This window comes from Fusarium oxysporum, chromosome 12 (genome assembly GCF_000149955.1).
Source record: "Fusarium oxysporum f. sp. lycopersici 4287 chromosome 12, whole genome shotgun sequence".
NCBI classification, from domain to species: Eukaryota; Fungi; Ascomycota; class Sordariomycetes; order Hypocreales; family Nectriaceae; genus Fusarium; species Fusarium oxysporum.
Genome location: NC_030997.1, coordinates 42,302 through 60,353, shown reverse-complemented (window position 1 = coordinate 60,353; position 18,052 = coordinate 42,302). Strand labels below are relative to the sequence as shown.

The 18,052-nt window shown below is 47.1% G+C and overlaps 9 protein-coding genes across 10 annotated transcripts; 5 read left to right on the top strand and 4 right to left on the bottom strand.

Annotated features, from left to right (window-relative positions):
- The first annotated feature begins 11 nt into the window (after positions 1-11).
- Positions 12-2,506, top strand: FOXG_13081 (uncharacterized protein). 2 transcript variants are annotated; one of them, XM_018393024.1, is made up of 6 exons: positions 12-389; positions 454-716; positions 768-879; positions 934-1,188; positions 1,241-1,342; positions 1,398-2,506. In XM_018393024.1, exons 1-6 carry the CDS (start codon positions 274-276, stop codon positions 2,383-2,385), a joined length of 1,836 nt encoding a protein of 611 aa, XP_018252205.1. In that variant the 5' UTR covers positions 12-273; the 3' UTR covers positions 2,386-2,506. The 2 variants fall into 2 exon arrangements, with proteins under 2 accessions (XP_018252205.1, XP_018252206.1); XM_018393025.1 differs by having other exon boundaries at positions 12-716.
- A 1,156-nt stretch (positions 2,507-3,662) lies between these two features.
- On the bottom strand, positions 3,663-3,926 carry FOXG_21066 (uncharacterized protein; the record flags this gene model as incomplete). Its single annotated transcript, XM_018401414.1, has 1 exon — positions 3,663-3,926. The coding sequence occupies one exon, from the start codon at positions 3,924-3,926 to the stop codon at positions 3,663-3,665; it is 264 nt and encodes an 87-aa protein (XP_018252204.1).
- Positions 3,927-4,922: 996 nt separating this feature from the next.
- Positions 4,923-5,638, top strand: FOXG_21065 (uncharacterized protein; the record flags this gene model as incomplete). The annotated part of the gene is made up of 4 exons (XM_018401413.1): positions 4,923-4,966; positions 5,023-5,276; positions 5,339-5,450; positions 5,503-5,638. 4 exons carry the CDS (start codon positions 4,923-4,925, stop codon positions 5,636-5,638), a joined length of 546 nt encoding a protein of 181 aa, XP_018252203.1.
- Positions 5,639-6,313: 675 nt separating this feature from the next.
- Positions 6,314-7,237, top strand: FOXG_21064 (uncharacterized protein; the record flags this gene model as incomplete). The annotated part of the gene is made up of 1 exon (XM_018401412.1): positions 6,314-7,237. One exon carries the CDS (start codon positions 6,314-6,316, stop codon positions 7,235-7,237), a length of 924 nt encoding a protein of 307 aa, XP_018252202.1.
- Positions 7,238-7,407: 170 nt separating this feature from the next.
- FOXG_13080 (uncharacterized protein) lies at positions 7,408-11,058 on the bottom strand (the record flags this gene model as incomplete). Its single annotated transcript, XM_018393023.1, has 2 exons — positions 7,408-10,587; positions 10,636-11,058. 2 exons carry the CDS (start codon positions 11,056-11,058, stop codon positions 7,408-7,410), a joined length of 3,603 nt encoding a protein of 1,200 aa, XP_018252201.1.
- Positions 11,059-11,590: 532 nt separating this feature from the next.
- On the top strand, positions 11,591-13,341 carry FOXG_13079 (uncharacterized protein; the record flags this gene model as incomplete). Its single annotated transcript, XM_018393022.1, has 1 exon — positions 11,591-13,341. The coding sequence occupies one exon, from the start codon at positions 11,591-11,593 to the stop codon at positions 13,325-13,327; it is 1,737 nt and encodes a 578-aa protein (XP_018252200.1). The 3' UTR covers positions 13,328-13,341.
- A 35-nt stretch (positions 13,342-13,376) lies between these two features.
- On the bottom strand, positions 13,377-13,811 carry FOXG_21063 (uncharacterized protein; the record flags this gene model as incomplete). The annotated part of the gene is made up of 1 exon (XM_018401411.1): positions 13,377-13,811. The coding sequence occupies one exon, from the start codon at positions 13,809-13,811 to the stop codon at positions 13,377-13,379; it is 435 nt and encodes a 144-aa protein (XP_018252199.1).
- A 914-nt stretch (positions 13,812-14,725) lies between these two features.
- FOXG_13078 (uncharacterized protein) lies at positions 14,726-15,570 on the top strand. The gene is made up of 2 exons (XM_018393021.1): positions 14,726-14,953; positions 15,003-15,570. The coding sequence occupies exons 1-2, from the start codon at positions 14,893-14,895 to the stop codon at positions 15,434-15,436; spliced, it is 495 nt and encodes a 164-aa protein (XP_018252198.1). The 5' UTR covers positions 14,726-14,892; the 3' UTR covers positions 15,437-15,570.
- Positions 15,571-16,068: 498 nt separating this feature from the next.
- FOXG_13077 (uncharacterized protein) lies at positions 16,069-17,043 on the bottom strand (the record flags this gene model as incomplete). Its single annotated transcript, XM_018393020.1, has 4 exons — positions 16,069-16,226; positions 16,283-16,554; positions 16,606-16,849; positions 16,923-17,043. The coding sequence occupies 4 exons, from the start codon at positions 17,041-17,043 to the stop codon at positions 16,069-16,071; spliced, it is 795 nt and encodes a 264-aa protein (XP_018252197.1).
- Between the last annotated feature and the right edge of the window lie 1,009 nt (positions 17,044-18,052).

The following is an 18,052-nucleotide window of genomic DNA, read 5'->3' as shown; positions in this document are numbered from 1 at the left end:
ACATATCTCCATCGATTTGTATCACCCAGGCGAGCAATAGATCATGTCTTGGCCACCTGTCACTTGTTTCGTTCTCATAACATTCTCCATATCGCTTTCGCCGCCTTGGAATCAATACACCCGAGGCTCGTGGACGGTCCCCCGTATCAACTATCTCTTCTGTCAAGACTTCAACACATAGCCATCCCTCACAACAACCCTTCACAGATATCGCTTTGGGGATTTGTTCTTTCATCAACTCACTGACAACACCCTAAGATCAATCGATCGTACATGGACTCCGCAGCTTGGCTCACGTCCCCAGTTCAGTTGACTGGGAGTCGTGCATTCACATGTGATGGCTTCACCGAAGCGCAATGTTCCTGGTATATGAAAAGATGGCATTTTTGGTAAGCTCAAGACCTTCAAATTGACCAGACACCTCATTAGGACATGTTTTCTAACGTCAAGAAGGTACATCGCGGACCACGTCTACGCTCTGCCAACAGTAGCCTTCTTCATGAGTGGCATCGGACTCTTCACAATTGGCCACTTGATATCATACTACATTATCGGTCTTGCCTTTCCGAGATTCCGTGGACCTAGACCCTGGCGCATGTTAATCGCCATCATTAGATATCTTTCATATCGTGGATTCCATGTTGCATCACTTGGATTCAACTCAGCTTCCGTTGGAGTGTTGTTACTGGGACTAGTTGGAGCAATATTCTTTTTTTGTAAGTGGATCAAACAGTCATAAGGGAGGGCGACGAGTTAATGTGTAATAGGCATGGACTTGATCCCTCAGCCGTACTATTGGCCTTCACTAGACTTTGGTGGCTCACCACCGTTAGGAACACGATCAGGATGGTTAGCCTTGGGATGCATGCCATTTGTTTTGTTAGTCCTGCCTCACGTACCCTACCCTCCCCATTCCCTGCTGACGAGTGACAGTGCTACGGCAACCAAGACAAACTGGATTACTTTACTAACAGGCGTCTCACACGAGAGACTCCAAGTATTCCATCGATGGATCGCTTACGCCTTTTTTATACTGGCTCTCTTGCACACATTCCCGTTTATTGTCTATCATATCAGATTTCATGATATGCAGATGCATTTCAAGATGAGCCTTTTGTTCTATTGGACTGGCATCGTCGCCTTGGTCTTTCAAGCCTGGCTTACCTTTGCGTCTCATAGTGCCATTCGGTAAGCATACCTAAATACCTGACCTTTGACTACTGGCTTATACGGGAACTAGAAAGTTGCTGGGATATGAATTCTTCAAGGCAACGCACTTCTTTGCTGTTGTCATATTCATGCTTACTTTCTTTTGGCACTGCGACTATACCTTAACATCCTGGTAAAGCTCTTTTTCATGTCCACCTTGTCAGTCTCTGATACTGACTCGCTTACAGGCACTACTTCATCGGTACAGCCGCTGTATACGTTCCCTGCTATGTCTACCCCTGGCTGCGAACCTGCTTTGAGTATGGTGTTCGAACAAAGGCCCATGTCAAAGTAGAAGACAACGGTTTCGTGCGTGTTACTATTCCTGCAAACTTTACATGGGAAATAGGACAGCACTGCTTCCTGCGCTTCATTGGTTTTGGACTTACACAAGCCTTGTCAGCGCACCCATTTACCATTTGCTCCTTACCAGCAACATCCCCAGATGGCCAGTCATTCCTTGTCTTTTATCTCAAGAGACACCAAGGCTTTACTGCAAAGCTATATGAGTATGCCTTGCAGAACCCAGGAGCTCAGGTCTCAGTGCTGGTTGATGGACCATACGGGGGCATCAATACACAGGCTTACGTGAACAGCAACAATCTCGTTGTCATTGCGGGAGGGTCAGGGGCTGGATGGACCTTGCCTTTCATCGAGCAGTATATCGCAACTAAAACAGGTCAGGGCGATGAAGGCTGCAAGGAAGGCCAAGGAGAGGGATCTCCGTTTGCATCACTCCGTGTGATACTAGCAAGTCGAGATGTTGAGAGCTGCAGCTGGTATCGACAAGTTGTGAGCGAAACGTTGCTCAAGTACTCAGACAAAATGATCTCGGGCTTGCAAGTGCAGGTTCATCGCACCGGTGGAGCCATAGCAGAATCAAGCCTCCCATCAAACAGTAGCTTCATGCCTGGCAACAAAGAGTCGGGAAGTGAAAGAGCGACAGAAAGTCTGGTCTCATTTGACGAACTACATGGTCGACCCGACTTGCCAGGAATTCTGAAAGGAGTGTTAAACGGCATGCCATCGACCGACTCGCTTGGAGTATACGTTTGTGGTCCGGATACTATGCAGAATGATGTTCGAAACTCCGTCGCATCTCTAAACTTGGATATTCTCGGTGGTGCTGGTTGTGCGGGAGTTTACTTGCATTCTGAACACTTCTCTTGGGCGTAAGAATAGGTGTCAAGTTAGATTGCGATAGAGGTCAATAGAATTCATCTCTGAGATCAGTTGCAAGCCACACCAATTCTTCTCCAATCTGCAACAACCTCTCCATATCCCACATGTATGCCCCACTTGTCCAAAACTCATGCCCTCTGCCAGTATCACAATAAAGTGTCTTGAGTGAACATTCCAGATCTGCACCCACCACCATCGGACAATTGCGGCGGTCTCCCTTAAGCGCCTGCTATCGCCTGTACAAGAACAGAATGTGTTCCTCTTGTGAAATATTGTTCCTATCTTGGATACTCAGTAGCTGATGGTACCCTTGTGAGCAAAGATAGGCTATGAATTGGAGGCTATCACGATGGTCTCTCTGTAGAAATCATCGTCTTCGTATTCGCCAATCTGTATCGTTGTTCTCAATCCGGGAAAGACAGGCTGGACCTGTAATGCGGTCATGGATCCGATTCAAGAGCTTCTCATGTTCTTTAAATAAGAATACGAAGACTGCCTGAAAATCCCTGATACACAGGAGCTTATCTTGGTAGTAGAATCTCCAGGGAATATGGAATGAGTTTGCAGGTTCCCCACTATCATAGTGTTGCAAAAAGGAGGTTCTGAAACAGAGACTATGTCGGAATGCTTCGAGCAGTAGATATGTCTCTTGTATCTGTTGAGCTTCTGTTTCCGAAAGTGGTAAAGACAAGGGAAGCCTGGGAAGGTCTTTCTCTGCTTCTCTAGCTGCCATGTCCTGTGTCACTTCCCAAGCCTCTTCTGAGTAATGAAGTACAAAAACGTCCGTCTCGCGATGCAGGCGATAAACTTCAGACATGGGACCTAGATTGAACTGCGTTACTGAAAATGGTTCTTGTGATGATGTTGAGAGTGGCTTAATCACCTTTTCAACTTGATCCCGGCTCTGTGCATAGAATTTGCGCTCGATGGCGCGTAGGCAACATGCTATAGCTAAGTGCGTAAGATATGGACGTGTATACTGAGAAACAAGATCTTGTATAAAAGGCCGGAGGATAGAATGCTTGTGTTGAAGGAAAACACGCCAAATGTAGGGGTCGGCGCGAATTATAGATTGGATATCCGCAGGGGAGTTGGTAGTACTCAGGATAATGGTTATGAGCTCTGCTGGAAGCTTCTCGAAAGGGCTGTTGGACTCCATGATGTTGAGTGGGGTCTGCTGAATGTTGGAAGGGGAATCCGGAGCTACTGGTGAGAAAGGGTTGGGGTATTTATACCTGGAATGTCAAATATCTGAGTTACTCAAGTCGAGCTTAATTCGAACAAGGTTTACTATCGTCCAAGCTTTTTTGTGTCACGACTTGCGGCGCCATGAGATTTCCACCACTAATAGCCATCTCGATATATGTCCCCGTCGTAAAGATCGTCATAGTCATGTTGTAGAAGGCCTGTGCTTTGTTGTGGCGATGTTGGGCCTGCAGCCATTTCATTATCCTGCCTTTACCATCATTTCTGCCTTTTTGCCAATGGTGAAGCCATCGACGTTGAGAAATGATCCAGAGAGCCTTGTAGGCCATTGATGAGGTCGATTTCGGATGTGAAGAGTCCCTCAAGTATTTCGACTTTTGGACTTATGGACGCAAGTTTTTGAGCGCGAGGAGATTGTGTGTCTCGTGCCAGAACCTTGACAGCGTAACGGCCATCAAAAACCAATCCTCGAACAACAGGCATGCCTTGTGCGCCAGTGCCGCCAATCGCCAAAATTGTGGATACAGTCATTTCGCAGTGCAGTGGAGATGATAATGAAGCTTTGTTGTAAAGGGTGGTAAAAGGTAGTAAATGTTTACACTTCCATAAAGCTCACTGAGTCTCGGCTTAATAGCCACTTTACCCGCTGAATAAGCTATCTGTTTTCTCTTAAGGAAGGAGAATGTGTGAGCCGTCTTTTGTTGTTAAATCCAGTAAACGCCCACGATTTCCCTCTTACTACCCGTCATGTAATGCAATGGCCAAGCAGCTAGCCAATCCGGGAAATGCTCTCGGTCAACAATGCCGAGGCAGATTATCAAGGGACTATATGCGAAGAAATAGGGCTGAATAGTAATACGAAGAAGCATCATTAGTAGGACTTGCGGTAAAGCGGTGATTTTGCGGTACTGGAGACTAATGATATTTCGGATTTGCGGATATTGCGGCCTTCCAGGACTGACTGGCGCGTGTAGAGTGATGTCATGACTGGCCAACGGGTAGAACTAGCGCTGACGGTAAATGCATTGTCAGCATTGGATTACTTATTAAATTCGGCACCATTTTATATGCTCGGCCACCTCGGGATAATACTAACGATTACTAAGTTACACAGACGGTGATGTTACAGTATTTAGATGCTATATGAGTGAAAGCTTCACTCCAAGTGACGATTAGCCCAGATATTTCAACACTATCTTATTACCTTATATATAACTAGCAGTCGCCCTCTTTTATTTCTACTGCTCCGAATACTACTTGCTGATTGATACTCAAGAGTTTACCTTTTACATTAAGCACTACTCTCGAGTGTTCCGTCAACCAAAATGAACCAACACGATGCCTTTGAAGAGCTCCTCCGCAGGAACAAGTATGTGAAACCTTTCCAGCCCGCACACGGCACCCAGTTTGATGACCAATCTGTAGCGAGCTGGCCAGGGCCCATCAACCACTACCCGACTTAAAAGTAGCGCTCAAACCTGTCCGCCCAGGTTTCATTATTATCAGCTGTTCCGACCCCCGCTTGAATCCCTACAAGATATTCGGTCTTGACGCAAGCTTTGGTGGCCGTGCTACCATGATTAGAAATGCAGGAGGGCGGGCTATAGATGCCGTCAGAACTATCTCTGCCTTGCAAACAATCGGAGCCGCCAAAACAATTCTGGTAGTTCACCACAACGGTAGGAACATGTGTCTGTTTCACTGAGAGCACTGTGCGCATTACTGATCTTCTGTGGGATAGACTGTGGTATGTCGCATTATAGCGATGCAGATATTAGAACGGCAATGCTTAAGATTGCACCTGAGGAAGAGAAAGCCATTGGCAAATCTCGCTATGGTGAGATAGATGAAGGGTCGTAAGTTTTAATCATGCTCTTTAGATAAAGCGACACTAAATGAGGGTAGAATCGAAAAGAGTCTTAACCATGATGTTGCGTTCCTTCGAGATTGTCCATTCATCATTCCGGGCACCCAGATCATGGGCTTAGCATATGATATCAAGACTGGGTTCTTGACAAAGGTTGTTGAGGCTGAGAGATAGTTGGACCTAGAAAGCAGCTATAGTCATATTTCGAGTCTAGTTTAAAGTTTACAGTCAATACTATTGGCTCTTGGCTTAATATTTCTCGGCGTAAATTCTCTAATGGCTTCTATATGCGAAGTTGACAGTCTACTTATACAAAGCTCAACAATTCCCACTGCTATACTCCACTGCTTGGCGATAAGCATGGGCGTAACGGCAAAACTTAGGTAGACCAAAGATTACTTTGCCAGAGTTATTAAAATCAGCTCTTTTCAAGCCTTACAGAGGTATAAATAAAATCTCATATTTTAATACATTTATTTATGCGAAATGAAAAGCAGGCCTTTGGACCAAGATATCATTTCTACTACTTGTTAGGTAAATAAACAGAACACTGATCTAAAATCGACATGATTACTGATACGCTTAGTGAGAATCCCGTTTCTGGCCACATATTGCTGCATATCGGCAAGCGGCGTCTTACCCGCATCTGACTTTCTGCTCACAGCTCCAGTGCACATGCACCTACGCGGAAAGGGAATATTACAAAACTGGCTTAGAGAAGTAACTAAGAAAAGAGTCTAGCGGGTGGGACAGAGGAGGCCCATGAATTGTATTTAATGTGAACGAGTTGTTTGTCAACTGATAGAACAAATTCCTTCACCTTTCCGACAATAGAGGAAATTCTACAACATGTCTACTCAAGAAACTGCAAAGACTTTGTTCGTTACTGCTGATGGGATTGAATTCGCCTATCGTCTCATCGGCAAGTCAAACAGTTCTCAGCCTCCACTTCTCATGCTCAATCATGTCCGATCTACCATCGATACCTGGGATCCTGATCTGATCAACAACCTCACCGCATCAGGTCGTCAGCTTATCACCTACGACTACGCTGGACTTGGCCACAGCAAGGGACCCGTCGCGACAAGTATTAAAGGCTTTGCACTTAATCTCCTCGCCTTTCTCAACGCTTTGCTCATAACACTAAGTGTCAAAGAAGTTGATGTCTTGGGCTTTTCAATGGGAGGGTATATCGCGCAACAACTTGTCCTTGATTCTCCTGATATCATTCGCAAAATGGTCCTCGCTGGTACGGGCCCTAGTCTTGGACCTGGCTTGGTGCGCCCCATGAATGAGGTCCAATCTACTGTCTTCAGCCCCAGTCCTGGCCCAGCCACTATCGAGGCTTTCTTTCCTCCCACTACAGGAGACGAAGGCGCCGCGTGGTTGAATAGGAGTACTTCATCACGAGCTGGTGTAGCTGGGAAGAATGGAGAACCTGAAATTGCGCTGTTTACCACCGGCAAGCCTCTTCTCAATCTGACTCAGGCGTACCTTACCTGGGATGCAGACCCACTCCCTTATGCTCTTTTACAGACCATTCAAAAGGACGCACTTGTCACTTGTGGCGATAATGATCTCATTGTCCCGACCCAGAATTCTTTTGTTCTTGCGCGACAACTCTCTAGGGCTAACTTTGTCATGTTTCCGAGCAGTGGTCACGGACACCTGTTTCAGTACGCGTGGTATTATGCAGGACTTGTTGGAGACTTTCTGGATGGTAATCTACCAACTGCTCCGTTCTCAGCTGGAGGGGTCCCTAGTTTGGAATAGTGAAGTTGCAATACGGAGGCCTGTTGCCAAGCCAAGGACGCTGTGAATTGGGGGATGGTGTCTATTTCCTTGACTAGAAGCTAGGAGCAGTATGAATGGTACACTTTCCCGTTCAATTACTTTGTTTCTTGGATCTAGTTATGGCGCAGAGAGTCGATTGTCCACTCTGCTCAAGGGCAAGGACTTACACCAGAATCCAAACGCTTCGTCTTCCCCATCCCCTCGGCAATTGACCTCGCCGTAGCCATTGCCATCCCGGCATTGCACAGCACCAACGCCACCTTGGCCGTCGGAGGGTTCCTACTTACTCCAGCACTATAATGAACCAGCTTTGCCACAGTGATAAGCCACTCCTCCAGAGCCAGATAAACCGAGTACTCGTTATATACCGCGTGTACTTCAATCTGCTCCCATGCAAGTAGAAAGACTTGGAAACATCCCGAGATAACACCAAGCACGTGGCCGATCCTCCTGGCGATGAATGAGCCGAGGATAGGAATACCACTTGCGATCCACAAGGCGAATTTGGGGAGGAAGCCTGGTGTATCTGTCTCGGCTGATAGGGGGCTTGTATCTCGGAATGACACGAAGCGGTGTATAGAGCAGATCCAGCTGATTAGCGATGCCATTGGCGCCTTGTAGTTAGGTATTGAATCTGGACTGTAAATGGTCGGCCATATGATGAATGTGTATTCAAGAATCGAAGTGGCAGGAGATCCTATAAGCAGCAGGTCTTCGACCGGGTGTGCGGTGTCACGGTATTCCTTCCACGCCTTCTTCAGCCTAGTTTGTATCGTCTCCTCTTCCGTGTTTTCGTTGTTAGATGATTCGATCGAAAAGGTTTGGGTTTGTAGGGCTTCGACAACTGGACCCATGTTGGAGTTGCTATTAGCATGCTTCTCGACGGCGACTGAGGGTTCTGTGTCGTCTTCATTGATACAGATGGCCATGGACCTCTTGGTGATGACAGGGGCATATGAAGTCTCCATGGAATCACTGCTAAGACCAGCCATTCGCGCCGCAAGCTTCCCACGCAGAGCATTAGGCTTGGTAAGCCACTCAGCGCCCTCCATCTTGGACGGGCTCTTTCCCTTTACAAGCTTAAAGACAATCGTCGCTGGAATTGCGATAACCAGACTGATCGCATCAAGCAGCGTAAGATCAGCTCCTCCACTGACTTTCCTATACAAAGCGCTCAGAACCGGGATCTTGATGGTCTCATTAATCTTGTGAGCGATCAACAGGAGCAAATCGCTGATGCTGCCGAGAAATGCAATCAACATGCTCTCCACCACATCAAGGATATCTTCGAGAAGCTCAAAGCCTAGCTTCGTCAAAAGAGTGCCGATGGATACTTCGCCATGGAGGTCGATGAGATCCTTGATGTTGTCCCATAAGCGTGACGCGAGTTGTCCTGCTTCTTCCATGACATCCTTGAGTCTTTCGAGAATGCGATCAAAAGGCGTATTTTGTTTTGCTTCTGCACCTCGGCTGTGCTTTAAATGGTATGAACCGTACTGCGCCTGCGGCGTTTTGGTGTCCTTGTCCGTCTTGTTGATCTCTTCTTTCGCACCGTCCTTTTCCTTTGCTTTCTTTCGCATCTCTTCATTCTTACCAGCTTTCATATCTTCAAAGCCAGGAGGTAGTTTCTTATCCTTTAGCTCCTTGATCTTACCCCTCATCTTCTCGAAAAAGGCATGTGTTTTGATCTCAACGTAGGGTGTACCATCGGCAAGGAGCAATATGCCCTGGGTGGTCATGTTCGCGATGATATTCTTGGTCTTTACGATATCACCCCAGTTGAATATGAATCCAAGCTTTTCCTTGAGGTATTCCCATCCTTTGACGACGGTGTCCAAGACAGTCTGCATAGCTGCTGCAACTTGAGATGCGGTTTCAAGAACGAAGTTCCACACTTTGTCTTTGACCTCAACGACAAAGTTCCAAGCTTCTTTGACTTTCTTAACAGCAATTTCGACCACCTCTTTGACTTTGTTGACGCCGCTTTCCACGACCTCTTTGATCTTGTTGCTGATGCTCATGATAGCACCCCATGCGCGGTTCGCAATTGTCTGGAAGCCTTGCTTGATCGAATCAAAGATTCCATTCGCTTCATCATCAGCCATCTCACTTTTCACCTTGTGTAAATGTGAGAGAGTCTTAGCAGCCTCTTCAAGTTCTTTGTCAGAAAGACCTTCTCTCACAAAGCTGGATCCATCGGGAAGCTTCATGTTCTTGAGATCCTGTGCTGATGAGATTTTGCCAATGGTAGACCAGAGCTTCTGCATAGGATCTATCTCTAGTCTGCCGCCAGAGAAGATCTTCTTGCCTGAAGTTCCGCTGGTGAGGGTTATGACTGGCGTACTCAGACCTTCGCTCCGGATAATGACGGTCAGCTGACCTGAGGCATCGGTAGATACCTCTTTTTTATCCGTGGGTGAAGTCCGGATCCAGACGCCATTGACGAGACATTCGACCGATATTGAGCTGGAGAGAAGTAAAGGCTCCAAAGCCATTGGTGTGCCGTTAATCTCTTCAACAGTAACAAGGATGGTATGAGACGAAAACTCTATCATCTTATCAGAATGGGGAATCGAGATCTCAACAGGTTGTTGCCACATTCCGCTTTCAACGCTCTGCTCAAACATCCGGATCGTGTCTGTATCATCGACGAAAAAGAGCCGTTGTCCAAGTTTGGGGTTCCTTAGGCACGCAAATCTGCCATCCTTGCTTACTTTGTCCAGGAGCGGAATGACAGGTGTGATCTCAGCAGGGAGGCTGCCCTTGGCAGGAATTGAGAACTCTTGGTAGCATAGAGCCTTCTCAGGACTGAGAGACCAGATGGATAGGTGCTCTTTTGTCTGAGCAACCTGCATTTGAGTAGTATTCTCAAACGCGGGGTCGGAACTGAGGACTGTGAAAGGGCTCTTGTCTACTTGGAATACCTGCTGGGCGGTTCTGTAGCTCAGACCATCAGCGCCAGAGACAAGAAGATCTGTGAAGCCTGAGTCGCTTTCGAAAGAAGATAGCGTGGTAGCTCCTTTGGGCACTGGCTGGGCGAAGCTTCTTAAGGTCGGATTCTCTTTTGTTGGGTTGAAGCCGATGAATTTGAGCTGTAATGAGTCGCTTTCTTCATAAAGAACGAAGAGTCCGCGATGAAGAGGGATGTTGCCGGGGCACTTGTCAAGCACTGTAATGGCATTGGTTGGCAGTTCGAACGTCTGTTGTCGAGACCATTGACGAGTCACGGGATCAACGCATACGGCCCAGACGTCTTCAGTTGTCTTGTCGATGTGATTAAACGTCATGTAGAAGCATGGATATGTGTTCTTCTTATCATTACTTGATCCCTAGATCTTGTCAGCATGAATCTGATGTATCTTAGCAGTAGCTCTTACAATGAGGAACTCTCGAATGTTTATAGCCCATTGTTCGCCCGAGTACAATCGACTCATCAAACTTTCCGTCGTATTCCAGTCCTGTCGTTTCGGCGCCATAGGCTCAACAACAAATAACTTGCTAGAACCGTCCTTCTGACGCGCGGCGAAAACAAGATGGATGGTACCGTCTGTATCTTGATTCACAGCCAAGGCGGTGACAACTTCAGCGGCGGCCACTCCGAATTTGGAGCTTAGATGGACAATGGCGTTATCTCCCATTTCGTTCCTCAGGATCAATTGAAGCGCGCCGTCATCGTCGACTGAGAATATCATGTTCTCGCCTGCTTCGTCCTGGGCAACGAAAAAGTCACCTTTGAGCTTGACTTCAGCAGCGGGGAACGCATTATCCATCAACTCGCAGCTAGACGTGACCTTTGGCATCTTGGCGTGGCTTTGGTAGCGAAGAGATGAAAGAAATGACAAGAGAGCATAGAATGAACTGGAAGATTCTGACTGACTTGAAGGGATGCAAACGCAAGATAATACTGCATCAATATCTGCATTCAGTTGTCGTCAGCAGCGGAGCATTCCGCTCCCAAATCAGTTTTGCGTGCATGTTTTAGGTCTTGGTCAAAGGAAACTATTGATGCAGGCGACTGTGATATTGGTTCTGGCGTCCTCCCACTACAATGCATTGGGAATAGCTAACAGTTCGGACCGTTCCAGGCGTTTAGCTACTCCATAAGCACGGCCAATTAGCTGGCGTCTTTGGCGCTAATTCCCCAATTGGGCCTCTTACTCCAAGCTGAGCCCCCTCAAGGGAGTCGATTTACTGATTTGATCCCCCGGGTTCGCCGATGCAACTGATGGGCTCATCATTCTGCATCATGTGCAAAAGACTTCCTGTGTCAACCTCTGCACCGTTTCTTTCTCATCAATAAACTTCTTTTCCACCCTATTCGTTCTATTCATCATGTCGGCCACCCTGCAATCCCCGTCCCGCTTGGGACTACAGCTCCAAGACTATGACCAAGTTATTGCACTGTCTCAGGGCAACATCAATGAGACCTTGGAACTCCATTTCATGCGTAATGAGAAGCTTCATGAGTTTAAAGCTATATTTCCAACCTATGGACTCAAAGGAAAACTATCATCTCCTTTGGTACATTTGATAGACAAGGAGAACGCTGACCAAGCCATCTTCTATCTCAATTTCGAAAGTGGGAAATACTACTACTTCGAGCAGCCCAGCGATACACCTCGCTTTGACGAAGATGGTTTGCCTCTGCCAGTCGGTCAGCCGACACGTGTGACGGTAGATGTTGCGGACTGGTCTTTGGCTTTCTTTGTCGACTTTTCGTTCAAAAGAATGGCCACCATTCCGGACAAAATCAGAAAGTCGATCGAGCTACCAGGATCATACAGCGTAAACCAGCTGTTGATTGACTTTGGAACTCCTGACATTCTCAACATTGCTTGGGACCATTGCAAGACCCCGGGCGTGCCAGAGGCTCAGAAGGCTACATGCCGAGCGGAAATTCGCATGTTCCTGGGTACGCACTTGGAATCGGTCCTTCTCAAAGAGAATGACCACAACATCCTTGGATATGCCGTCAAGATAGATGCACCATCGGATGGAAAGACAGAAGAGCAGCGTCTCAAGGAACTGTCGGAGAAGGCTGCCCACTTTCCTCCTACTTCTGTCAGGCTGCAGACTATCAACTATAGACCTGACGGGAAAGAGGTCCAAACTGGAAGTGAAGAGAGCGACCATAACGCCTTTCTCTTCACGGAAATGACACAATTCCGAAAGATGCCTAACCAAGACCTTCAGTGGTCTGGCGATTGGTTCTATAATGGGATTGGTGGGACCTTAGCGATGTCAGGAGGAATCTTTCTTGATCAATACTTGGCCGAGAAGCTTCAGCCTACTATCGCCGGTCCGTGGAAGATGGCCAATCATATTGGAAGCATCTGCGCCGACTTTAGTGATGACGTGGTGCACTTCAATTTCAACGGTGACGAGGAGTGGATCTTAAAAAGACCGAGAATGACTACACTGAACATGAAGAGAGGTAACAGTGTCCAGATGACATACCACGATGTGGACGAAAACTCCGTGCGATGGGATGACAGCTCCAGATGTGTCGAGTATCTGGCTGTGAAGGAGCATTATTGGTATAACAAGGCGGAACTGTCTTGCGTCGTCGAGCCTCTAGTTGGCACTGGCAAAATCACCACCACAACGGAGCTCAAAACAGATACCCAACGAACTGTCAAATCCGCTGTTGGAACATGGGATCTCCAGCTTGTATGCAAGATCCAATGGAGCACGACCATCGACCTCAGAGCAATCGAAACAGATGCAAGGTTGCTAGTTGGTGCCGAATCGAAGGAACCAATTGTCCATGTTGATATTGTTAAGGATATCGCCAAAGTAGATGGTGCTGGGGAGGTTGCTGAGTCGTGGGAGCGACTAATCAAGGAAATGGCAGAAGATAGAAAGAAATCGCCTTTGGAGGGAAGGGTTACTCGTCATATTGAGAGGTTTGAGAATGAGTTGGGAAGTATGGTACATACTTTGGAGGAGGCGTTGAATCAACAAGGGAGATTCATTTTTCCTGGTGGGGGAACTTTTGATATGAAAGATCCGATATTTTCCAAGGAGGGGGATTTACTGATAGGTCTCACTTTCAGAGAGGGAGCATAGCTCTTATTTACGGCGACTTTAGCTAATCAGAGTCCTGGAAGTTCTATCCTTAGATACTGTATCTGGCGCTGCATCCACATGAGCGAGAGACCCAACAGTTATAACCACAGGCATGGGCGAGCCTGTTTGTTCCGCAGTCTTCGTACCTCTCACATTTGTTCCATGGACCACCTCCCATACCGGAGGCATTCCAGCACCACTGTCCACTCTTTGACTTTCCACACTGTTTCCAGCAATAACCCCCAGAGCATCCATACGGAACTTTGTAGTAACAAGTCCTTTCTTCAAACAGGCTGGCTGAAGGGGCAGCAGTCGTGTCAGGATCCATGTCCTGTTCTTCCATGGGGGCCAAAGACGCTCCTTCGAGAGGATCCAAGGTTCGGTTGCGGCCCATTGGATGGTTGGCGCGGAGGCGTTGGTTAGAAGGTTCTACCCCCTCTGGCAGGTCTCCTGGTGCGAGGAATGCGTGATTGAAGTACTTCATGATGGATTATATGATACAGGATCAAAGTTGGTGATGACTTGAGGAGTTACTTGTAGATCTGAGAGCTTAAAGACGTCTTTTTCATTGATGTTCGAGGCACGAGCAAAGTATATTTATACCAAGTAAAGCCGCTCTTCGTAAAGACGGGACAGAATAGCGTTTTGGTTCTGGATTTCAATGGGCTGAGCGCATTGTGGACACGAAGTGATGAGAGGAGCGAGGTTTATGCATTGGTTCAACATCAGCCTGTTGTTCTCGATGGTGGCTCAAAGCTCAGATGCTTTAGTAGAGAAATAAAAAGCTAAATGCTGCTGTCGTGTCTACTTCAACTATTATAAGTAGATCAGAACATAGCCTTTAGAGATACAAATACTTATTATTACAACATTTGGGGTTTGATGTAAATAGTATCTAGTAAATTAGTTGAAGTAAGTTCCAAACTCTATACGACTACTCACCTTCAACCAGTCGGCCCAATTGAAAAGACCGGGGAGCCCAAGTTGGTTTTCCGCATTTCGAAGACAAAGTGGGATGTCGTATCATTTCCCTGGCCCCCGAGGTTGAAGGGCTCATCATTATGGGTCCAAAGATGGACAAGGGAAACCAGTTGAGATGAACATTATGGGACAGAATCAGTCAATATCATCTTATGGAAACTCGTTCGTCAATATTCTCCTGTTGGTTGTTGGTAGTAGGCTTGAATGCCCGCTAACAGTCATTTGTAAGACATGCCTATACGAGGTTATCAGACGTGGTCAAAGCGATCAAGGGTCCGTGATAGTCTAGATCGCTCCAATTGTCCGGGCGGGACCAGTAGCGAGTTCGCTTGAACTATCGAACGAATTTAATAGGTTCGCTGTTTATGCCTCATGGGTCTATCAGGTTGTGACCCTTCAGCGGCTACAGCCATGTAACCAACAACCAACAGCCAACAGCCCATATCAGCAGGAAAGGAAGGAGGAGAAAATTGCACTGGTGATTTTATGCTCCTGGATCACTTATCTCTTTAAAAAGAAATTTTAAAAAGATCAACTGAGCCTTTTTGGAGTTTTACATCTGGCCTCTTCATCTTGACTTCAAGATGTACATCTCCAGGCTGGCCACCATTACTTCCTACGTGTCTTTAAGTACCGCAACCACTGGTAAGGGATCTAGACTATACGCCTCATTTTCTTTCGCTAATTTATATAGTTACATATAGTGGATTCTACGATGATGATACCGCCTCCGTCACCGAGCTAGCATGCTGGAAAGGCGGCCGGATCGTCGAAGGTCAAGACTGGGCGAAGCTAGGTGAAGTCACGTATCAAATAGCTGGCTACGAAGGCGTCGATGGTCCAAACTCTTCATTATGCGGCTCCTGCTGGTCCCTGAGCTATGGAGCTATCAGTCGATCTGTTCTTGTTCTTAATAGCGCTCAAGCTGGGTCTGGATTTGAGACTTCGCTCACGGTGATGGACTCACTTACGGGTGGCAAGGCTGAGCAGCTTGGTCGTGTGAATGTTACTGCGTACCAGACGGAGCTATTGGATTGTGGGGTTGCAAGTGAGCCTACAGAGGAGGAGCGCAAAATGGTTGTCGGAGGGAATTGGTACTCGAACTGGTTTTATGACAATTTTACCTGACTACTTCTGCTGTTTGTGCTAGACTTTGAAGAGTTTTGCGTAGTTTATGGTAGTTTGTGGTACCATCTCGTCACGCGAGAGAGTTCATATATGTGGCCATGCTCATTGCCAAACACCTATAGCTCGTCCGTGAGGGCACACTTTGCCATATCCAATCGTTTGTATGTACCATACGCTCGTCTTTCGGCGAGGCGAGGAATGGTTCGCATTGGTGGAGGATTTGGTGAATCTGCCCTGTAATGGGCGACGGGCGTTACGAACAGCCTGGTAGTCGGATCCAGACAGGGCACACGGAATAACGAAAAAGGCTGGATGCATGATGGGAGGCGAAGACGAAAACAAATACGAGACAATTGATGATGAATTTGATGGTGGTTGGTCGTAAATTGATGTGAAGATGGTGGTGTTGTGGAGTGTTGACAAGTTCAAAATTGACAACCAAGTAAGAAGGATCAATGAGGCTAGAGTAGGAAAAAGGGAATGCAGTATATATAGAATGCCACGCCTACTTGGTTATCGTCATGCTACCTGTAGTCACCGTCGTTATTCTGTTTTGCCAGTTGAGTCAGGGGTGAACCAGCCCCCTTGAACCAATTTGAATGTCCTGCGCTCACGTGCCATTGTCAGCCATACTATAAAACCAGTTTACGACCGTAGGCATCACTCTTGATGTCACGACGGGCAACACCAGCAGCCTGCATGAGCTTCCTAGTGAACTCAATACGCTCACTTCCTCGCATGATTGTAGGTCGTCGCTGCCATCCAATCTCCGTCGGCATACGTTCGTTCTCTGCAGTAAAGATACCTCGTTAGCCTCAGCGTAGTAAAAGATACAAAGCAACATACTCAGCCAGTACTCAATAAACTTCTTCTCCACCGTGCCGGTGGTGCCATCAGCCATGATCTCAAAGAATGATGCCATCTCGCCCCAGCTGAAACCGTCAGCGAGCTTAGAGAGCGAGTGCTCAGGGTTGATCTTCTTGGAGGTGGCTAGGCGGCCCATTCTCGCCTTGGCGACTTGTTCGACCGTCATCAGATCATCGGGAAAGTAGGTAAGTGACTCGGCCCAGACGGTCTCATTGAACGGGTTCGGATCAGCAAAAAAGGCGTCGGAGCGACTACGTAGCGAGCGTCAGTACTTGTTGGAAGAGGATAATGGCATGATGTACCTTAGAGAAATGTCATGCTCGAGGATGTTGTGGCGACCAAGGTCAGCCAGATCGAAGCTGCGGGTGTTGGGGTAATTGGGACTAGTCTTGATAGCTTGCGTGAAGAGGATAACAGCATCTAGGTGCTCGATGTTGTAACCGGTAAGCATACCGTCCTTCAGGATGTCGAGGGTGATGTTCTTGCCGTCACGAGGGATGTACCCATGGTTGGCCAAAGTGTTGAGTCCAGGGCAGGGACCACGAGCTTCATCAAAAGGTCAATACAAGGAGCTGAGAGTGCATATATGCTGAGACTGATTTCCATCATGGGAACTCACAAGCACCTGGAGCCGGAGCAATCCACTCCTGAGGAACAAACTCGCGGGTGGATAGAAACTGGGGATGGGCAAACGTGTGCACGACCGCGCTGGTGACGACAATCAAGGCAGAGAACCTCATAGTGAATGAGAAGAAAGTGCTAGGCAGGAAGAGAATAAGACTGATGTTGAGCCTCTTGATTCTGGGACTTTTTCCGTAATGAAGCAGAGTACCATGCCGTGTCTTATATCCTCGTCGCTTCACACTTCTTGTCTCCAGGACTCTCGTCTTTGCCCATCATCCTCGTCTCATCTACACAAGTTAACAATCTCAACTCCGACACAAAGAAGAAAAGAAACAGAAACAGAAACCGCAAAGCATGGTCAGTGCCGAGATCCTCGGCTCAGCCAGTCTCAAGATTAGTAACGGGAGGACCATGATTGATCACTTCAGATGCGACTGGCTGATCCAGGTCTGAACACTATTCGCGAATATTTCCAGATGAAGTAAAGATGCGATTATGCTTATGCCCTATGTTTGGTTTATATTGAAACGCACGATTACTCCACTATCCCCTGAAACTTTTACTAGAACCGAGACGCCAAGAAAAAGAAGCAAGTCTCCCTCTTGGAAAACAGCCGAGGCTGAAGGAGATTTGCATCTAGTATATACCATCTCAGATCCTTGCCCGTATCAATTATTTGTAGATCAAATGCCGAAATCAAGCCTCTGAGAAAATCCTAGTTAAGCTATCTAATCGGTGATTGCGCCTAGATAAGATAACTCGTGACGCAGACCTGAATCCTTCATAATCACTAAACCCAAAGCCGTAACGCGGCGGGGTCGGGAGCTGATGAGCCGCTGAATAAGCAGTCAGCGCTCTGGAGTGAAGTTGAGTACTTAAACATGGAAATTGGAGCCCGAAATGAGTGAATTGTTTTCATTAAATCTTTGTAAATTGAGTTGTTTACTTGTTTAGTCGCTAACTTTCATCATATCAATATGTCGTCAGAACGTCGTTGGGATCAACGCCGCTTTCGGCTCGAGGAGTCAACAACCCTCAACGACGGCAAGCGAACTATTTTTATCGAAACCATGACTCCCGGAACCACTGTCCCTCCTCACTTCCATACACGTTCTCAGAGACATT

Excerpts from the sequence above, each read along its gene's own strand:
- FOXG_13081 (XM_018393024.1), top strand. The coding sequence starts at position 274 with ATGGACTCCGCAGCTTGGCTCACGTCCCCAGTTCAGTTGACTGGGAGT. Across the intron at positions 717-767 it reads TGGAGCAATATTCTTTTTTT|GCATGGACTTGATCCCTCAG; the intron begins GTAAGTGGATCA and ends AATGTGTAATAG. Across the intron at positions 880-933 it reads GGATGCATGCCATTTGTTTT|TGCTACGGCAACCAAGACAA; the intron begins GTTAGTCCTGCC and ends GACGAGTGACAG.
- FOXG_13078 (XM_018393021.1), top strand. The coding sequence starts at position 14,893 with ATGTACATCTCCAGGCTGGCCACCATTACTTCCTACGTGTCTTTAAGT. Across the intron at positions 14,954-15,002 it reads TTTAAGTACCGCAACCACTG|TTACATATAGTGGATTCTAC; the intron begins GTAAGGGATCTA and ends TAATTTATATAG.